This window comes from Tachypleus tridentatus, chromosome 10 (assembly GCF_004210375.1).
Source record: "Tachypleus tridentatus isolate NWPU-2018 chromosome 10, ASM421037v1, whole genome shotgun sequence".
Taxonomy (NCBI): domain Eukaryota; kingdom Metazoa; phylum Arthropoda; class Merostomata; order Xiphosura; family Limulidae; genus Tachypleus; species Tachypleus tridentatus.
This window is the reverse complement of record NC_134834.1, coordinates 64,265,435-64,278,575: the sequence shown is the minus strand read 5'-3', so window position 1 is coordinate 64,278,575 and position 13,141 is coordinate 64,265,435. Positions and strand designations below refer to the sequence as shown.

Below are 13,141 nucleotides of genomic sequence, written 5' to 3'. Positions count from 1 at the left end.
TAAACCATTGTGTTACAAGCAAACAAAGCCCGGTATAATCGTTTTCGTGGGTTTTCTTCGACATGGATAGGACCTTCTTGACTGCGAGTTTAGTGGCATGTATGTATTGTTACTTTGCGACAAAACGTTTTTATTTACTCCATGCCAATGAAATTATTTTGTGGAGACTTTTCTCTAAATTAAGATGATAGGTTGTGATGTCCAGCAAAAGATAACGGTGTACAAAGAGTAAGGGTTCATCTGATTTTCGTTTTGAAATGACTTAAGGCTCTTGATTGCTGTCGAATTTTGGATATTTAACGAAAGGCTCTCTTGGTTGTCATCACACTCTGAATTTCTGATGAAAGAATCTTACATCTTGCAAACAACTGCTGCAAGTTTTCAGTATTTTGTTTCACATCGTTTGCTGATGAAATAGAAACTAATTTCTTGTCGTTTCCAAGGCTTAAGCCTCTATATATTTGGCGATCTTACTAGAACAGGTTATGTCTACCTCAAAGCTATTTATGACTCATGAGTCGCCGAACTAAGATGTCGAAGAATCAATGGACTGTCATCTGTGATCCTAGGCCTAAAAGGGAGACAGTTATTAGAGCACGCAAACTTTTACTTCGTTTCCTTGCCTTTTTTTTTTTACGACGTTTCTTTGCCAGAAAGTAAGGTTTAATTGAAGCCGGGGATGTCTTTCTAACAATTCTTTTGTTCCAGCTTAGCACTTGCCACTTAGCGACCAGTAGGTCTAAAGAGAAGCCTAACCGTTTTCTATATGTTTCTGAATTAGTAATTTCATCATAAACTATACTTTCGTAGCAACGACTTTTAAATATGATCGTTTTAAAATGCACCCTATTAGTGAAAATACTTATTATTGTTAATCACTCTCATATTTATGAGAAAAGTCATCACACTAAAGAATGATTTCGAAAAATGTTATCTCAATATAAAGTCCGTGTTTTCCCATAAAATAGGAATTAATTGTTGTGTATATTTTTTATCAGCATAGAATAGATAAGTATGACTTTGTTATGAAAATGTTAGTAGTACTCAATACACGCATTCACAATCACTACCAATGTAAAAGAAAAAAATGCATATTAACTGCTAAGAACTGTTAAACGGAACCTTATTTTTCAAATAAAATAAACATCATTTAAAGAAAAAAACATTTCTTAGCGCTATGTAATATTAAGTCGTTCTTGTTTTCTTGTGTTAAGAATTGTTATCAGGTTCATCATTATTACTATACTGGTGATACACTTACTTGCTTTTGGCGTTTTTCAAGCTCTTTGCACATTAACTACCTTCGAGTGAAAATTAGTTTCATTGTATAGTAAAAAAAAATAATGTGTGCGATATAGATTTAAACGGTAAATTTATAGTGAATATTTATTTATTTTTACTCAAGTCATCAGGTTCTTAAGGTCATGGTTTGCAGACGACAATTTATTTATTTTATGTTGCTGTTGTTTTAAAATTTTCGGCTGTAAGTCCGAATCTGTTATAATGTTTTTATTCACTTTCAGGTGGTTAACAGGGTAGCCGCTCAGCAAGGATTTGATCTCGATCTTGGTTACCGGTTATTGGCTGTCTGCGCAGCACAACGAGACAAGTTTTCCCCGAAATCAGCATGTAAGTTTATGCATCTTGAATATGATTTGAAATCAATAGATAGATGGCAGCACCAGTCTTTTGTATAAGCAACATAGACAATTAAAATATATAATAGCGTTTTGAGAAAACTTTTAAAGCGAAATAAAGCCCGAACTCGGTATTGTTATATGAGATCAGACGAGAAGAACTTAGAAAACAGTGTACTTTTTGTTGCTACCTTGTAATTGCATTTTATAAACTATTTTTTTTATCTGAATATGACTAAAAATCAATTAGCCATTTCATGTTTTAGTACATTTTCCGCACGTTTGTTTTTTATTAAATGAATATATTTCAACTTTATTTGATTGATAGGTTCTTTATTTTATTTGCAATAGTAAAATACAGTAGTAAAAACAACAACAAAGCGCCCTATTATCTGATGATTTTGCACACGCTTCTGATAGGTAAGCCTAACATTTTACGCTAATACATATAATTAAATACATAAAATGTCTCTCATTTTTAAGCCAATAAATCATGTAGCAGAGTCTGCATCCATTAAACGTGTGTTGCTTTGCCAATGTTTTATCATCGAAATTCATTACTGCTTCCACAAAGAATTAAGAAGTTAATGAGATGTGAGCTACATGAAAGACTGACAGTTATTTAAGTGGTAACGTTCGTATAAAACAAGTACCGTTTGTCCAAGACTTTAGAGATCCGGTTCTATCGCAAACTATGCTTGGGTTTGAATAAAAAAAATCAGCAGAACAAGATTTATTTCCAGATAGGCGAAAAAGAAAGTTGGTATTCAGATCGGTGCTGACGCACGAACTGACTGAATGACCTTACGTTCTTCAATTTAAGCAGCATAAGTTTAATAAATAGCAAGTCATAGATAAAATGTTAATATCTTCGTTATTATTATTTTTGCTAGAAAGTGGACAACAATATATTATTTTTCATTTTAAATTAAAGAAATTACATAGTTTCTATCATGAAAGAAATGACGTTCCTCATTTTCAAATTGCACGTTAGGGATTTCATGTTAAAAGTGTAACTCCGGTTTTGGCATCTGAGCTTCGAAATTGTTGTGAACAGTTTGATCACTAATAAATATTCCTCCAGTGTTATAGCAGATCTTTCTCTTAATATTCAAAATTAACCTAAGTTCATAAAAGTATCAAAAGCAATCGTACACTTTTCAAGCGATAAGTAATTATTATTTTGATTTTCCGTTTTAACATTCAATTGCTTTCGACTCTACAGTTATTTCATTTTAAATTTATGTGACAGCCGTTGAAAATTCAATTCGCTGTAATTGTAACAGAAATAAATAAAGTATACATAAATGTATAAAATGTGCTAAAATTATACGAAACTGTATTCCATGTTACCGGTAGGAATGTTCGAACACCAGGGAGTATAAAATTAGGTTTAACTTAATTAAAACTTATATACTTGTCATCTGTTAAAATAATCTTGATAATATATCTCAAGACGGCTGGTATGGGTATTTAAACTTTTATTAAAATAAAGTAGAGAACAATGTTTCGGCCTTCTTTGGTCATCTTCAAGTTAACAAAGAGAGTTTGCAACTAAACTTTGCAACCCTCTTTGTTAACCTGAAGATGACCTGAAGAGATCGAAACGTTGTTCTGTAATTTTTTAAATAAAAGTTTTAATACTAATACCAGCCGTCTTGAAATACATTTTTTACTTCAAGTGGGTTTCTCGTCATCACGAACAAGCATGATAGTAAAATATACATACTACCTCAACTGAGGTAACCAAATATATATATATATTTGAAGGATACAGAATAAGTAGCTGTGAGTGTAGCATCATCATCAGAACAGGTTAGAGGCATGTCATTATTTTATCGGTGATCGCAGGGGTGGAACGAACACAAGTAGCTTTAGTTAAACACGTTCACCTTGGTTAACGTCACTCCCATGGCTTGTACATGTTCTCAAATTTCTGAAGCCTAAGGCTGAGATGCCTCTGTACTACAGATTCCTGGAAAAGATAGGGTCGTTGGCTTCACAGCCATAGCTCAGGTCCACAAATTTGGGGAATGGAAGAATGGGCGGGGGTTGGTGGTGCAATGAGATTTAGTTTTTAGTTTTTGAGAGCAAAGCCAGAACTTGTTTCTGGGCTTTCGACCTTGAAGTCTCTTGACCTTGGTTTCAAATTGTGTATGTTGTCTCGACAACTCAACCATTGCATTTGTTAACGAGTGTAAATTCCACACTCTTCCCTAGTCAGTGATGTGCAGAGTCAGATTACATACACATTATGTATATTGAGTTTCTTCTGTCACTTCAAGTGTATCTGGTACCACGCAAGAGGAAGCCTACAAAATTCTCTGTTTGCTCCTTTACCTAGTAGGTATTTCAAGGGACACCTATTGGATATTGATAGGTATTTCAAGGGACACCTATTGGATTTTGATGTTTAAACATCTATTCGTGTGATAAGGATTCACGGCTAAACTTTTTATAAATTAACACATTTCAGAGTGTTTGTGTTTTTTCTTATATCAAAGCCACATCGGGCTATCTGCTCAGCCCACCAAGGGGAATCGAACCCCTGATTTTAGCGTTGTGAATCCGGAGACATACCGCTGTAGTAGCGAAGGGCATTTCAGAAAGAAGCTCGAAGTTTTCGTTTCTTTCTTATTTCACTAAATACAATAAATTACAAACATGTGTACTTAGTCCATACTTTTCTGGCTGGACGTAGCCTTGTGGTTATTATGCTGGACTGTGGATCCGAGGATTCATGGTTCACATCCCATTACAACAAAATAAAAACAGTCGCTTCGCATTTTTGGAATCTAGTTTTGGCATCCACTGACTTAAAGGATACTCTATTAAAATTAAAAGCATATCCAGTTAACTTTCACACCTCTAAGTAAATCCTTGAAGAATTTTTTCCATAAGGTTTTACACACTGTGGAAGGGTAACCCTAATAAGAAAAGAAAAAAGAAAAGTGAAAGCAAATGAAATATTCAGTCGGCCATACAAAATAAAATATGTCTGATGGAACTTCCAGAGGCCACCACAAGAGATGTCAGAAAAGCTCTTTTCTAATCTATTTCAACTTCCTCGTAACCTGTAGTTAAAATCAAAATCAAAATGAAAAATATTAATGTGTAGTTCTTGTTTAACTGTTTTTAATTTTGACAGCTTCAGCGATAGCCCTTTTCACAGTGCGATTTTAATGATTTCCCACGTACATTTACAAGGGCCGTAAGAAACCCATATTTTATCACTGTTTTACTGCAAAATATTGGCATGATAGCAGCACCTACGATCAGTTTGTAGTAGTTTTGATTGTATTGAATACTAAATTGAGTTTTACTTTAGTCAACATAACTTGATATTTTATTATAGCACCATTTATTTGAAATTATCCGAGTAGAAGCGAGTAACGTGTGAAATGATAACACAAAAGTAAATAATAATTAACGGTAGCGTTGTGAAAAGTCAGTAAAAATATTTATTTAAAGGCAGTATAACAAGTTATAAATAAAGTTACATATTTTATAAAGTAAGCTGACAAATTACAGTATATTTAGGCAAAACGAAAACTATTTAAAACAAGTGCCTTAAAGCTTAGAACAAGTATTGCGTGAGTGAGGCATCATGGAAAATGTTTCTCGAGACAACCCCTGTTTGTATGCGGTTTTTGGTGTCAACGACCAACATGTAGGTAAGCGCTGAGTCGTAGGAAGTGGGGGCGTTGAAAAAATGATTGTTTGGTATCTTGCGTATGTAACTGTAGATCATTGTCCACTTTATTACGTAAGCTGGTGTTACTTAGCATTTTGTTTCGACAATAAATCGGTGGTCAAATTAATAAGGGCAAAATCACGAAGGAATTGTGATAAAAATATCATATAGTGAATATATTCATAATATTCTTATATTTTAAGTTGCAATGTATGAAAAATGATAAAATGCGTTTAAATTCGTTCAGAATGCAAATCTTACTCGTGGATACCTTTACGTTAAAGCATTTTAACGGGAACATAAATCTTATAGTATTATTATTTTTTGACAAGGTTGACTTCCCTGAAAAAAGTTGAACAGCGATAAAATATTTGTGACCAATAGAAAAACAAAACTGATATCCCGTACCTAACCGAGCTATAATCACATACAACACTATGTTACTGTCAGTATTAAAGTCGTAAAAAAATCGAGCTTATTAAACATAATATAAACATAATTTTATACGTAATATACAGCCCCTGCTACGGAACAACGCTGAAATACAAACACACACACATAATATACAAAGTATTTTTATTTGGTGTAAAAAGGCATAATATACAACATATATTATTATTCCGTGTAAAAAGACGTAATATACATCATATATTCTTATTTGGTGTAAAAAGACGTAAAGCACAAATCAATGGATGTTGCTATGAATTTGTTTCATTTGCTTATGTTTTCTTGATTTTATTTTTCAATTTTGTATCTGTGTTTTTGTTGTTTTTTCTCAGAGTAACAGTGCAGCACTAGTTTGGAATATTATATAAATAAATAGGCTAAAAATAAATTTGAGCGTGTTGTTATCTTCTAAGTAATGAGAATTACCCAGAATCTTACCGTACTAATTATTCTTGATGTTTTAAACTAAATAACAGGACTTTTTGATGATGTAACATGGCTGCTGTTTTATTAACTCTGTAATAATGTCTACACAGTGGATATTAAATGCAGCGGGTAGAAGAAACGTACACTGTACACAAACAAAGACCCAAAAAACAACAGATGGCAAGCAACCAGCGCTCTGCCGGTTACTATGTGTAGCTTTGAAGGAGTACTAAGGCGCGTGCGCCTCTGGGCTCATCGCCAGCAGACCAGCGATTACTGCAAACAGCCAAGGAGGAAAAGCTTCTAGGGAACATAAACCTAGTGGCGTCTGATAGTACTGTAGCAGCTGCCGTAATCCCGATCTCATACCCCCGGCAGAAAGTGAATTGCATATGCTTCTCAGGCGAAAAATCAATAATAGCCTCTCGTTTTGAACAGTGGTGTACTGCGAGGCTGGAGCGGAGGGCGGGAAGGGAAGCGTGGTATGCATTTGACTATTGTGGACTGCCGCCGTGAAAGAGGAGTTAGTTACTACGTTATACGATTTTGGTTGTCTGGTCGCTATGCCTAAAACGAATGTTGTAGAAGCATCATTTATAGAGTGAATTATTTGTATAGACACGACTAATTCTCTTTCCTTTATAAAACAATGCACTGTATTCTTCCAGAATTGAAATAACGAATATTACACAAAAATGATGTTGTTTTATTTCCACTGTTTGTTACAGTATATTTAAAGACTGTTTGTTTTTTTCGAACATTTCAGTTTCCTACAAAAAAAAACACGTTAACTCTTAACATTTCGGCATGTTTTGGATTTAATTAGAAAGAAAGACAGATTCAGTCAATATGAAATACAAAATTCGTCGATTAGACCTTTTAAAAGTAACAAAAAAATCAAAGAAGTAGGAAGGACAGTCAGTTATCAGATGGACAAGCTACGGATAATAAAAGAGAACTGTACACGTTAAAATACCAGGAATTAATTAAGTATAATTGTTATTAAAACAGATATTTAGTCACATAGTCTTTGTTAGGAATACAGATAATTAGTTTTTTATGAGCGTGCTGCGTGAAAAGAAAAACACCCAACTAATCAGTCAGGTGAATGAGTTGAATAGAAATGTATTGGATAAGTATGAATTGTAAATTGTTATTTTACTGTATGTATATTTGTATAAATATTTTCGACTGTCTTATGTAATCAACAGTTACCTTCTAACCGTTGACGCCTCTCTGCGTTGCACGTTTCTGACAATCACACAAGTTATCTAATGTTACCATGGTAACAAAGTGAAAGGAAGTTGGCGGCCCATCTGTCCCTGGATCCTGATCGTCAGAGTTAATCTCAATCTTCGGCCATAAGGACTAGGAGAAGGGGGGGGGACCCGAGTTTGCCACAGAGACAAATAATACTGCGTTAGAAAAGATGCGCAGAAGTTAATTTTTGGAGAACTGTGACCAGCTTCATGCTCACCATATATCGCAGAGTGAATATACCGTTGATCGAGGAAAGAGAAGTAGTCATGACGTCAAACAAATGCGTAGGTTATGCAAGCTTCAAATATGAGAGACCCCTTTTCTCCCTCACCCCATCCCTTCAGGGTATTACCGAGATATAATGTTGGGAAAAAAAAAAAACATTCCAGAGAAAGTTCACTAAACTCAGTAGTTTATTTTGAAACACGTTGCGCTGAGCTTTTGACGACACTGCGGAAAACCAACACGATTTAATTCCCATCAAATTAATGTCAAAAACAAACTTTAATAAATATAGCTATTAAATATTTTTTTTCTGAAAATGTTTGCAGCTTCAGAGAAATATTTTATTTTTTTGACGGTTTTCAGTGATGATCTGAATAATTGGTTACGTTTAAAGCTTTTGATAGCTTTAAAACGGCCCGGCATGACCAGGTGGTTAAGGCACTCGACTCGTAATCCGAGGGTCGCGGGTTCCAATCCCTGTCACACCAAACATGCTCGCCCTTTCAGTCGTGGGGGCGTTATATATCACGGTCAATCCCACTATTCGTTGGTAAAAGAGTTGGCGGTGAGTGGTGATGACTAGCTGCCTTCCCTCTAGTCTTACACTGCTAAATTAAGAACGGCCAGCGCAGATAGCTCTTGTGTAGCTTTGCGCGAAATTCAAAAACAAAGAAACAACTTTAAAACTTTCCGTCAAAAGAAAGTTGGTTCTCGAAAATGTATGTGGATTTTGTGGGTTGTAGAACTGGACATTTAACGTACTGTTCTTGTTTTTGGATGCCAGAGAATGTTTGGCACGTTATTCGTTCACCGTACTGTCCAAACGTCCAATACAACGGACCTTCTATTTTAGATCTCTTGGAATTAAATGTGAAGCTATTTGTACAGTTTTAATTGTTTCCGTGAAATACAACACAACAATTAACTAAGTTTTAAAATTCTGGAAATCGGACTGTAAAATAGTTAATTTGAATATAAATCTCATCACCCATTAGAAAAACAAATTTCTTTTACAGTGGGCTAAGCACCTAATTTTCATTATAGGCGCACCCAACGTTGCCCTTGTCTACACCTTTTTTGGGCCCGCCCCTTTCTTGCTGATAAACTGCTGTTATAAAGGCGCCATGCCTGGTTTTAGGATAATATTGAAAGAGGGCGTTGTTTACTCTGAGAAGGGTTATAATGAGTTAGTAATACAAAGAAGTGACGTATTGTATTGGACATAGAATACCGTAATGTGCGTTAAGACAGTTCATGAAAGGTCGACTCCCACAAAGCATCTGACCACATGTCGTAATCAACTCTTGATGATTCTACTGATAACACGCCTAAATTTTAATAGCGTTCACTCCGTGTCAGCTGTCTGTCGTAATTAAAGACTTAAATATGTAATTAACAACTTAATGGTTACATGTTGCTCACGTGCAAGAACATCGTGTGTTTAGCTGTTGAAAGTACAACAATACAAGACAAGCAAATGTCCCACTTTGTGTTATAACAAGATTCGTAACACCTAATGAGCTTAAATAGCAATGAGATGAAAGATACTTGTATTCATTTAACACTAGTAATTTGATACCAAAAGGTTTTCACGTGGCTGATAAAAGAAAATAGTACAATTGCATAATTGGAAGATTATAGACTCGCATGATAAGATTTTATAGCTCAAAGTCATAGCTGACAATACCCTAATATTTCTGAAGTTGCATTATTCGTTGCTAGAACCATGATAAACTTTAATAGCTTAAGGTCGGATGTCAACATCTGAATATGCTAAGATTTAATAATTTGGTTCCAAACTATATAGTTACTTTATGGACCTTGATTAGAAGTCATCCCAAATGAGGTTACTGTAGGATATGTTGAGTTGTATTTTCCATACTTTATAGTTCTATGTACGTCAGCAGTCATCCCAGATTGAAGTTATTGTAGGATGTATCGACTTCCACTCTCTATTATTTATAGTTCTAACTCAAAAATCATCCCATATGAGGTTATTTTAGGGTCTGTTGAGTTGTACTATTCAAACTTTATAGTTCTAATTCACAAGTCATCCCGGATGAAGTTACTGTAATATTTCTAGATTTCTTAAAATTTCAATTTAACTACAGGTAGGAGTGAATACGCGAATATGCATGTCCCATTATCTGTTCCGTGAATTTTAAAAGTTGGTTTATAATATAATACCAAGATTAGTATACTAAAAATTGTATCATTTTACTAAGTTTGATATTTATATATTCTAGCACAAAAAGATCCAATTTTCTAATACCCCTTGTCGGTTCTTTGTACCGGCTGAAATTAATCCAGATCAAAAGTAACCAAAACTTAAATAACACTAGAATTTGTCAATTTGTTTGTCAGACACAAAGCTATACAATAGCCTGTCTGTGTTATACCCACCGCGATTACGGAAACCCAGTGTTTGATGTTGTATTGTTGTTTTGAATTAAGCACAAAGCTACACAATGGGCTATATGTGCTCTGCCCACCATGGGTATCGAAACCCAGTGTTTAACGTTGTAAATCCTCACGCTTGTCGCTGAGCAATTAACGTTGGAGGAGAGGTTTTCGATTTACGTACACTGCATATTTGTTTGCATGAAAAGCTTTGATTAAAAGTCAAGTTCACACATTAGTTCTTTAAGTCTGATAGTAAAAATATAGGAAGATAAAAAGATTATTTTGTTTGTTTCTTGAATTGCGCTTGGGAAGCTTCATGGATTTATCCATGTTTATGATTTCAAAGGAATCGTTGGTTATACATGTATACAATATATTTTGGGGCAAAAATATATATATAAATAGGCGTTGAATGCAATCCGTATTTGTATGCGTGTATGTGCCTGTCTGGCTACTAAAGCATAAGATAAATAAATTCGAAGGTTGCTTGTCTATAGACCACACCTCAGCATCATTGTGTGACAATACCGTGTAAAACATGTGTGTGGTCTGCAATGTAGGTACATATTTTGTGTGTGTGTGTGTTTTTAAACCACCTGTTTAGTTGGAGTTGAAGCGTAATGTGGAAATGTGCTTCATCATAAAAATTTAATTCAAGAATCATATCCATATTTCGGTCAAAATTTTAAAAATGAACCCCATATTGTGAGGAGAAAACACGCAAAAATATTATTTACCTATTCCAAAATTTGGCACATTTCAAACATTCATAAGTAGCAGAAGTATTTCAGATAAGTAACTTTACAAAATATGTCCAGTAAAATGAGGTTTAATTTTGTTACCAGTATTCTTTTACAAAGCTACACAACGACTCTTTGTATTACTTCCTAATTTTGAACTGATAAACTAGAGGAAAGGATGCTAGTTAATAGCAACCACCAACAACTGTTGGACTGCTCTAATCTGATAGTGGAATTTGACAGTCACACATATAATGCACCTCAACCCCTGAATGCTAATCGCAATTTTGCGGTAATGGAATACGAACCATGGATTTTTGGAAACTCACAGCTGGGCACATTAACTACAGGCCACGACTAGCTTACGGGTTTTATTTGACGTGATTCGAAGTATGTTGTAAGAAAAAAAATTAATACACTGTATCTATGACCTAAATATTTGCTATGAGTATACTGAATCAACAACTAAGATATGCAGATATTGAATCAGCAACTAAGATATGCAGTCCCAGTGCTACCGATGAATAATTTTAGTCCATATTCGTTTTTAAACGTTTCCATTTCCGTTTCAAGTAAAACACCTAATCTTGTATATTGATGCATGAAATATCTTTGTGATAGAGAGCAAAGATTCCATGTATGTATATAGGTGGGTTCCTCTCCAACCAGGTGCGAAAATAAAAATAAGAAAGTGACCAATTGGACATCTTTGTTGTGTCCAAGTGTTTGAGAACGAAGTTTTGTTTCTCTAATCGAAATATTTTTAAACAGTTAGAATATCGTTCTACTCGATATTATTATAGGTAACAAGTGCTATAACTTGCTTTCTTTCACTGCTGGAGCCACATTTTGACAGGTTATGAGCCATCATTTGTAATTAACTACTAGATGTACTTCCGCAGGGTCACCGAAAGTATTCTGTATTCAGCAAATAAAACCAAAATTAACAATAGCAAATACTTGTTATATCTTTCTTCTGGAGTTCACAAGTTCTATTGTGTTGTAGCTTACAGAGTGCATAATTTTCTCGTGATTCATGACACGCGCACGTTTTACTGACGTCACAAAAGTACAAATTAAAACGTACAATATCTCTTACGTAACATCATTTTAATGTCTGACTGACAGGCAACACGCTACTGTATAGTGGTTAAAACAGGTGACATCTTCAGTCGGCCTTCGACCCCTTTTCGGGAAAAAAATTACACTCTGAACTTTGTTAGTATCGCTGATAGACGTCTGGGAGAATAATAGTTCACTACTCTTGCAAATCAGTTCTAAGTAGAGTCCGATTTCGATGTGTCTGCTATGCCCTCTTCAGGGGGCATTTCAAAACATAGTGGTGATTAAATAAATTCGGTTGGAGTTCCTAGGGTAGCCGAGTTAGACTATTTGTTATTCGTCCTAAACTAATGTTAGATACGTCGTGCGATATAGGTATAGCATAATGCTTTATCATACTTAAAATGTTATGACATATCACCATGATTAGGGCGCTCGGCTCGTAATTTGAGTGACGAGGGTTCGAATTTCCGTTATGCCAAACAGGCTCGCTCTTTCAGCTTTGGTGGCGTTATAATGTTTGCTCAATCCCACTATTAGCTGGCAGAAGAGTAGCCCAACAGTTTTCGATATCAGTTGCTAGATGTATTTCTCATATAAATGTTAATATCGTTAACTATTTCCTCCGATGCCAAAAACTAAACTAAACAAATTTAATTAGACATGAAGGAAAATCAAAGTGTATTTTGCATACACGTGAAAAACACTTATAGAGCGATTAAAAATATATGATCAGTAAACCAATATCTGTTTTGAAACTGTGGTATTTAATTCTTAGTAAAAATCATTTTTCGGAGCATGTAAAATAACCAAGCCAGCATGTAAAACTCGGATTTCAAATGCACCTTAAAAATGTATCCTTAAGTAAATCAAGACTTCAAATCAGGGCAATACCCACGAAAACGAGGAAGAAAAACATGTTTAGTTACACCTGCTAACTGTACTGTGCGTTTTGCACTGAGTAAGTATCAGTTCCACGAACTTCTAAGTTGTACTATATTAGTCTATTACTGAAACTATGGCTGATTAATTGTTACGAAACAGGTTTTGGACTGCTTAATTATGTGGTTTGACGACGTTACTGAACACATATCCGTTTGTTTTGCACGTTGACGTGTTCTACATGTAAGGTACTATTTCTTTTGTGCTACTTTTTTATTAATGCAGGTGATTCAGTATCTTGTTTAAAAAATTAAAGGTATTCGATTCGTTCGACATAATATTTTTGGTCCTTATTTGCCGTGTGA

General features: G+C 34.7%; 1 protein-coding gene and 1 long non-coding RNA gene across 6 annotated transcripts in view; one reads left to right on the top strand and one right to left on the bottom strand.

Moving 5' to 3' along the window:
- Positions 1-13,141, top strand: part of LOC143229454 (zinc finger MIZ domain-containing protein 1-like) — a 177,362-nt gene that overhangs the window by 113,778 nt on the left and 50,443 nt on the right. For all 5 annotated transcript variants that reach the window (XM_076461791.1, XM_076461789.1, XM_076461788.1 and 2 more), the window contains one exon: positions 1,524-1,629. In XM_076461791.1, coding sequence (XP_076317906.1) covers positions 1,524-1,629 — 106 coding nt within the window. The remainder of the gene's footprint in view (positions 1-1,523; positions 1,630-13,141) is intronic.
- The window catches only part of LOC143229455 (uncharacterized), a 28,571-nt gene that overhangs the window by 13,200 nt on the left and 2,230 nt on the right, over positions 1-13,141 (bottom strand). The gene's annotated exons all lie outside the window — the stretch shown is intronic.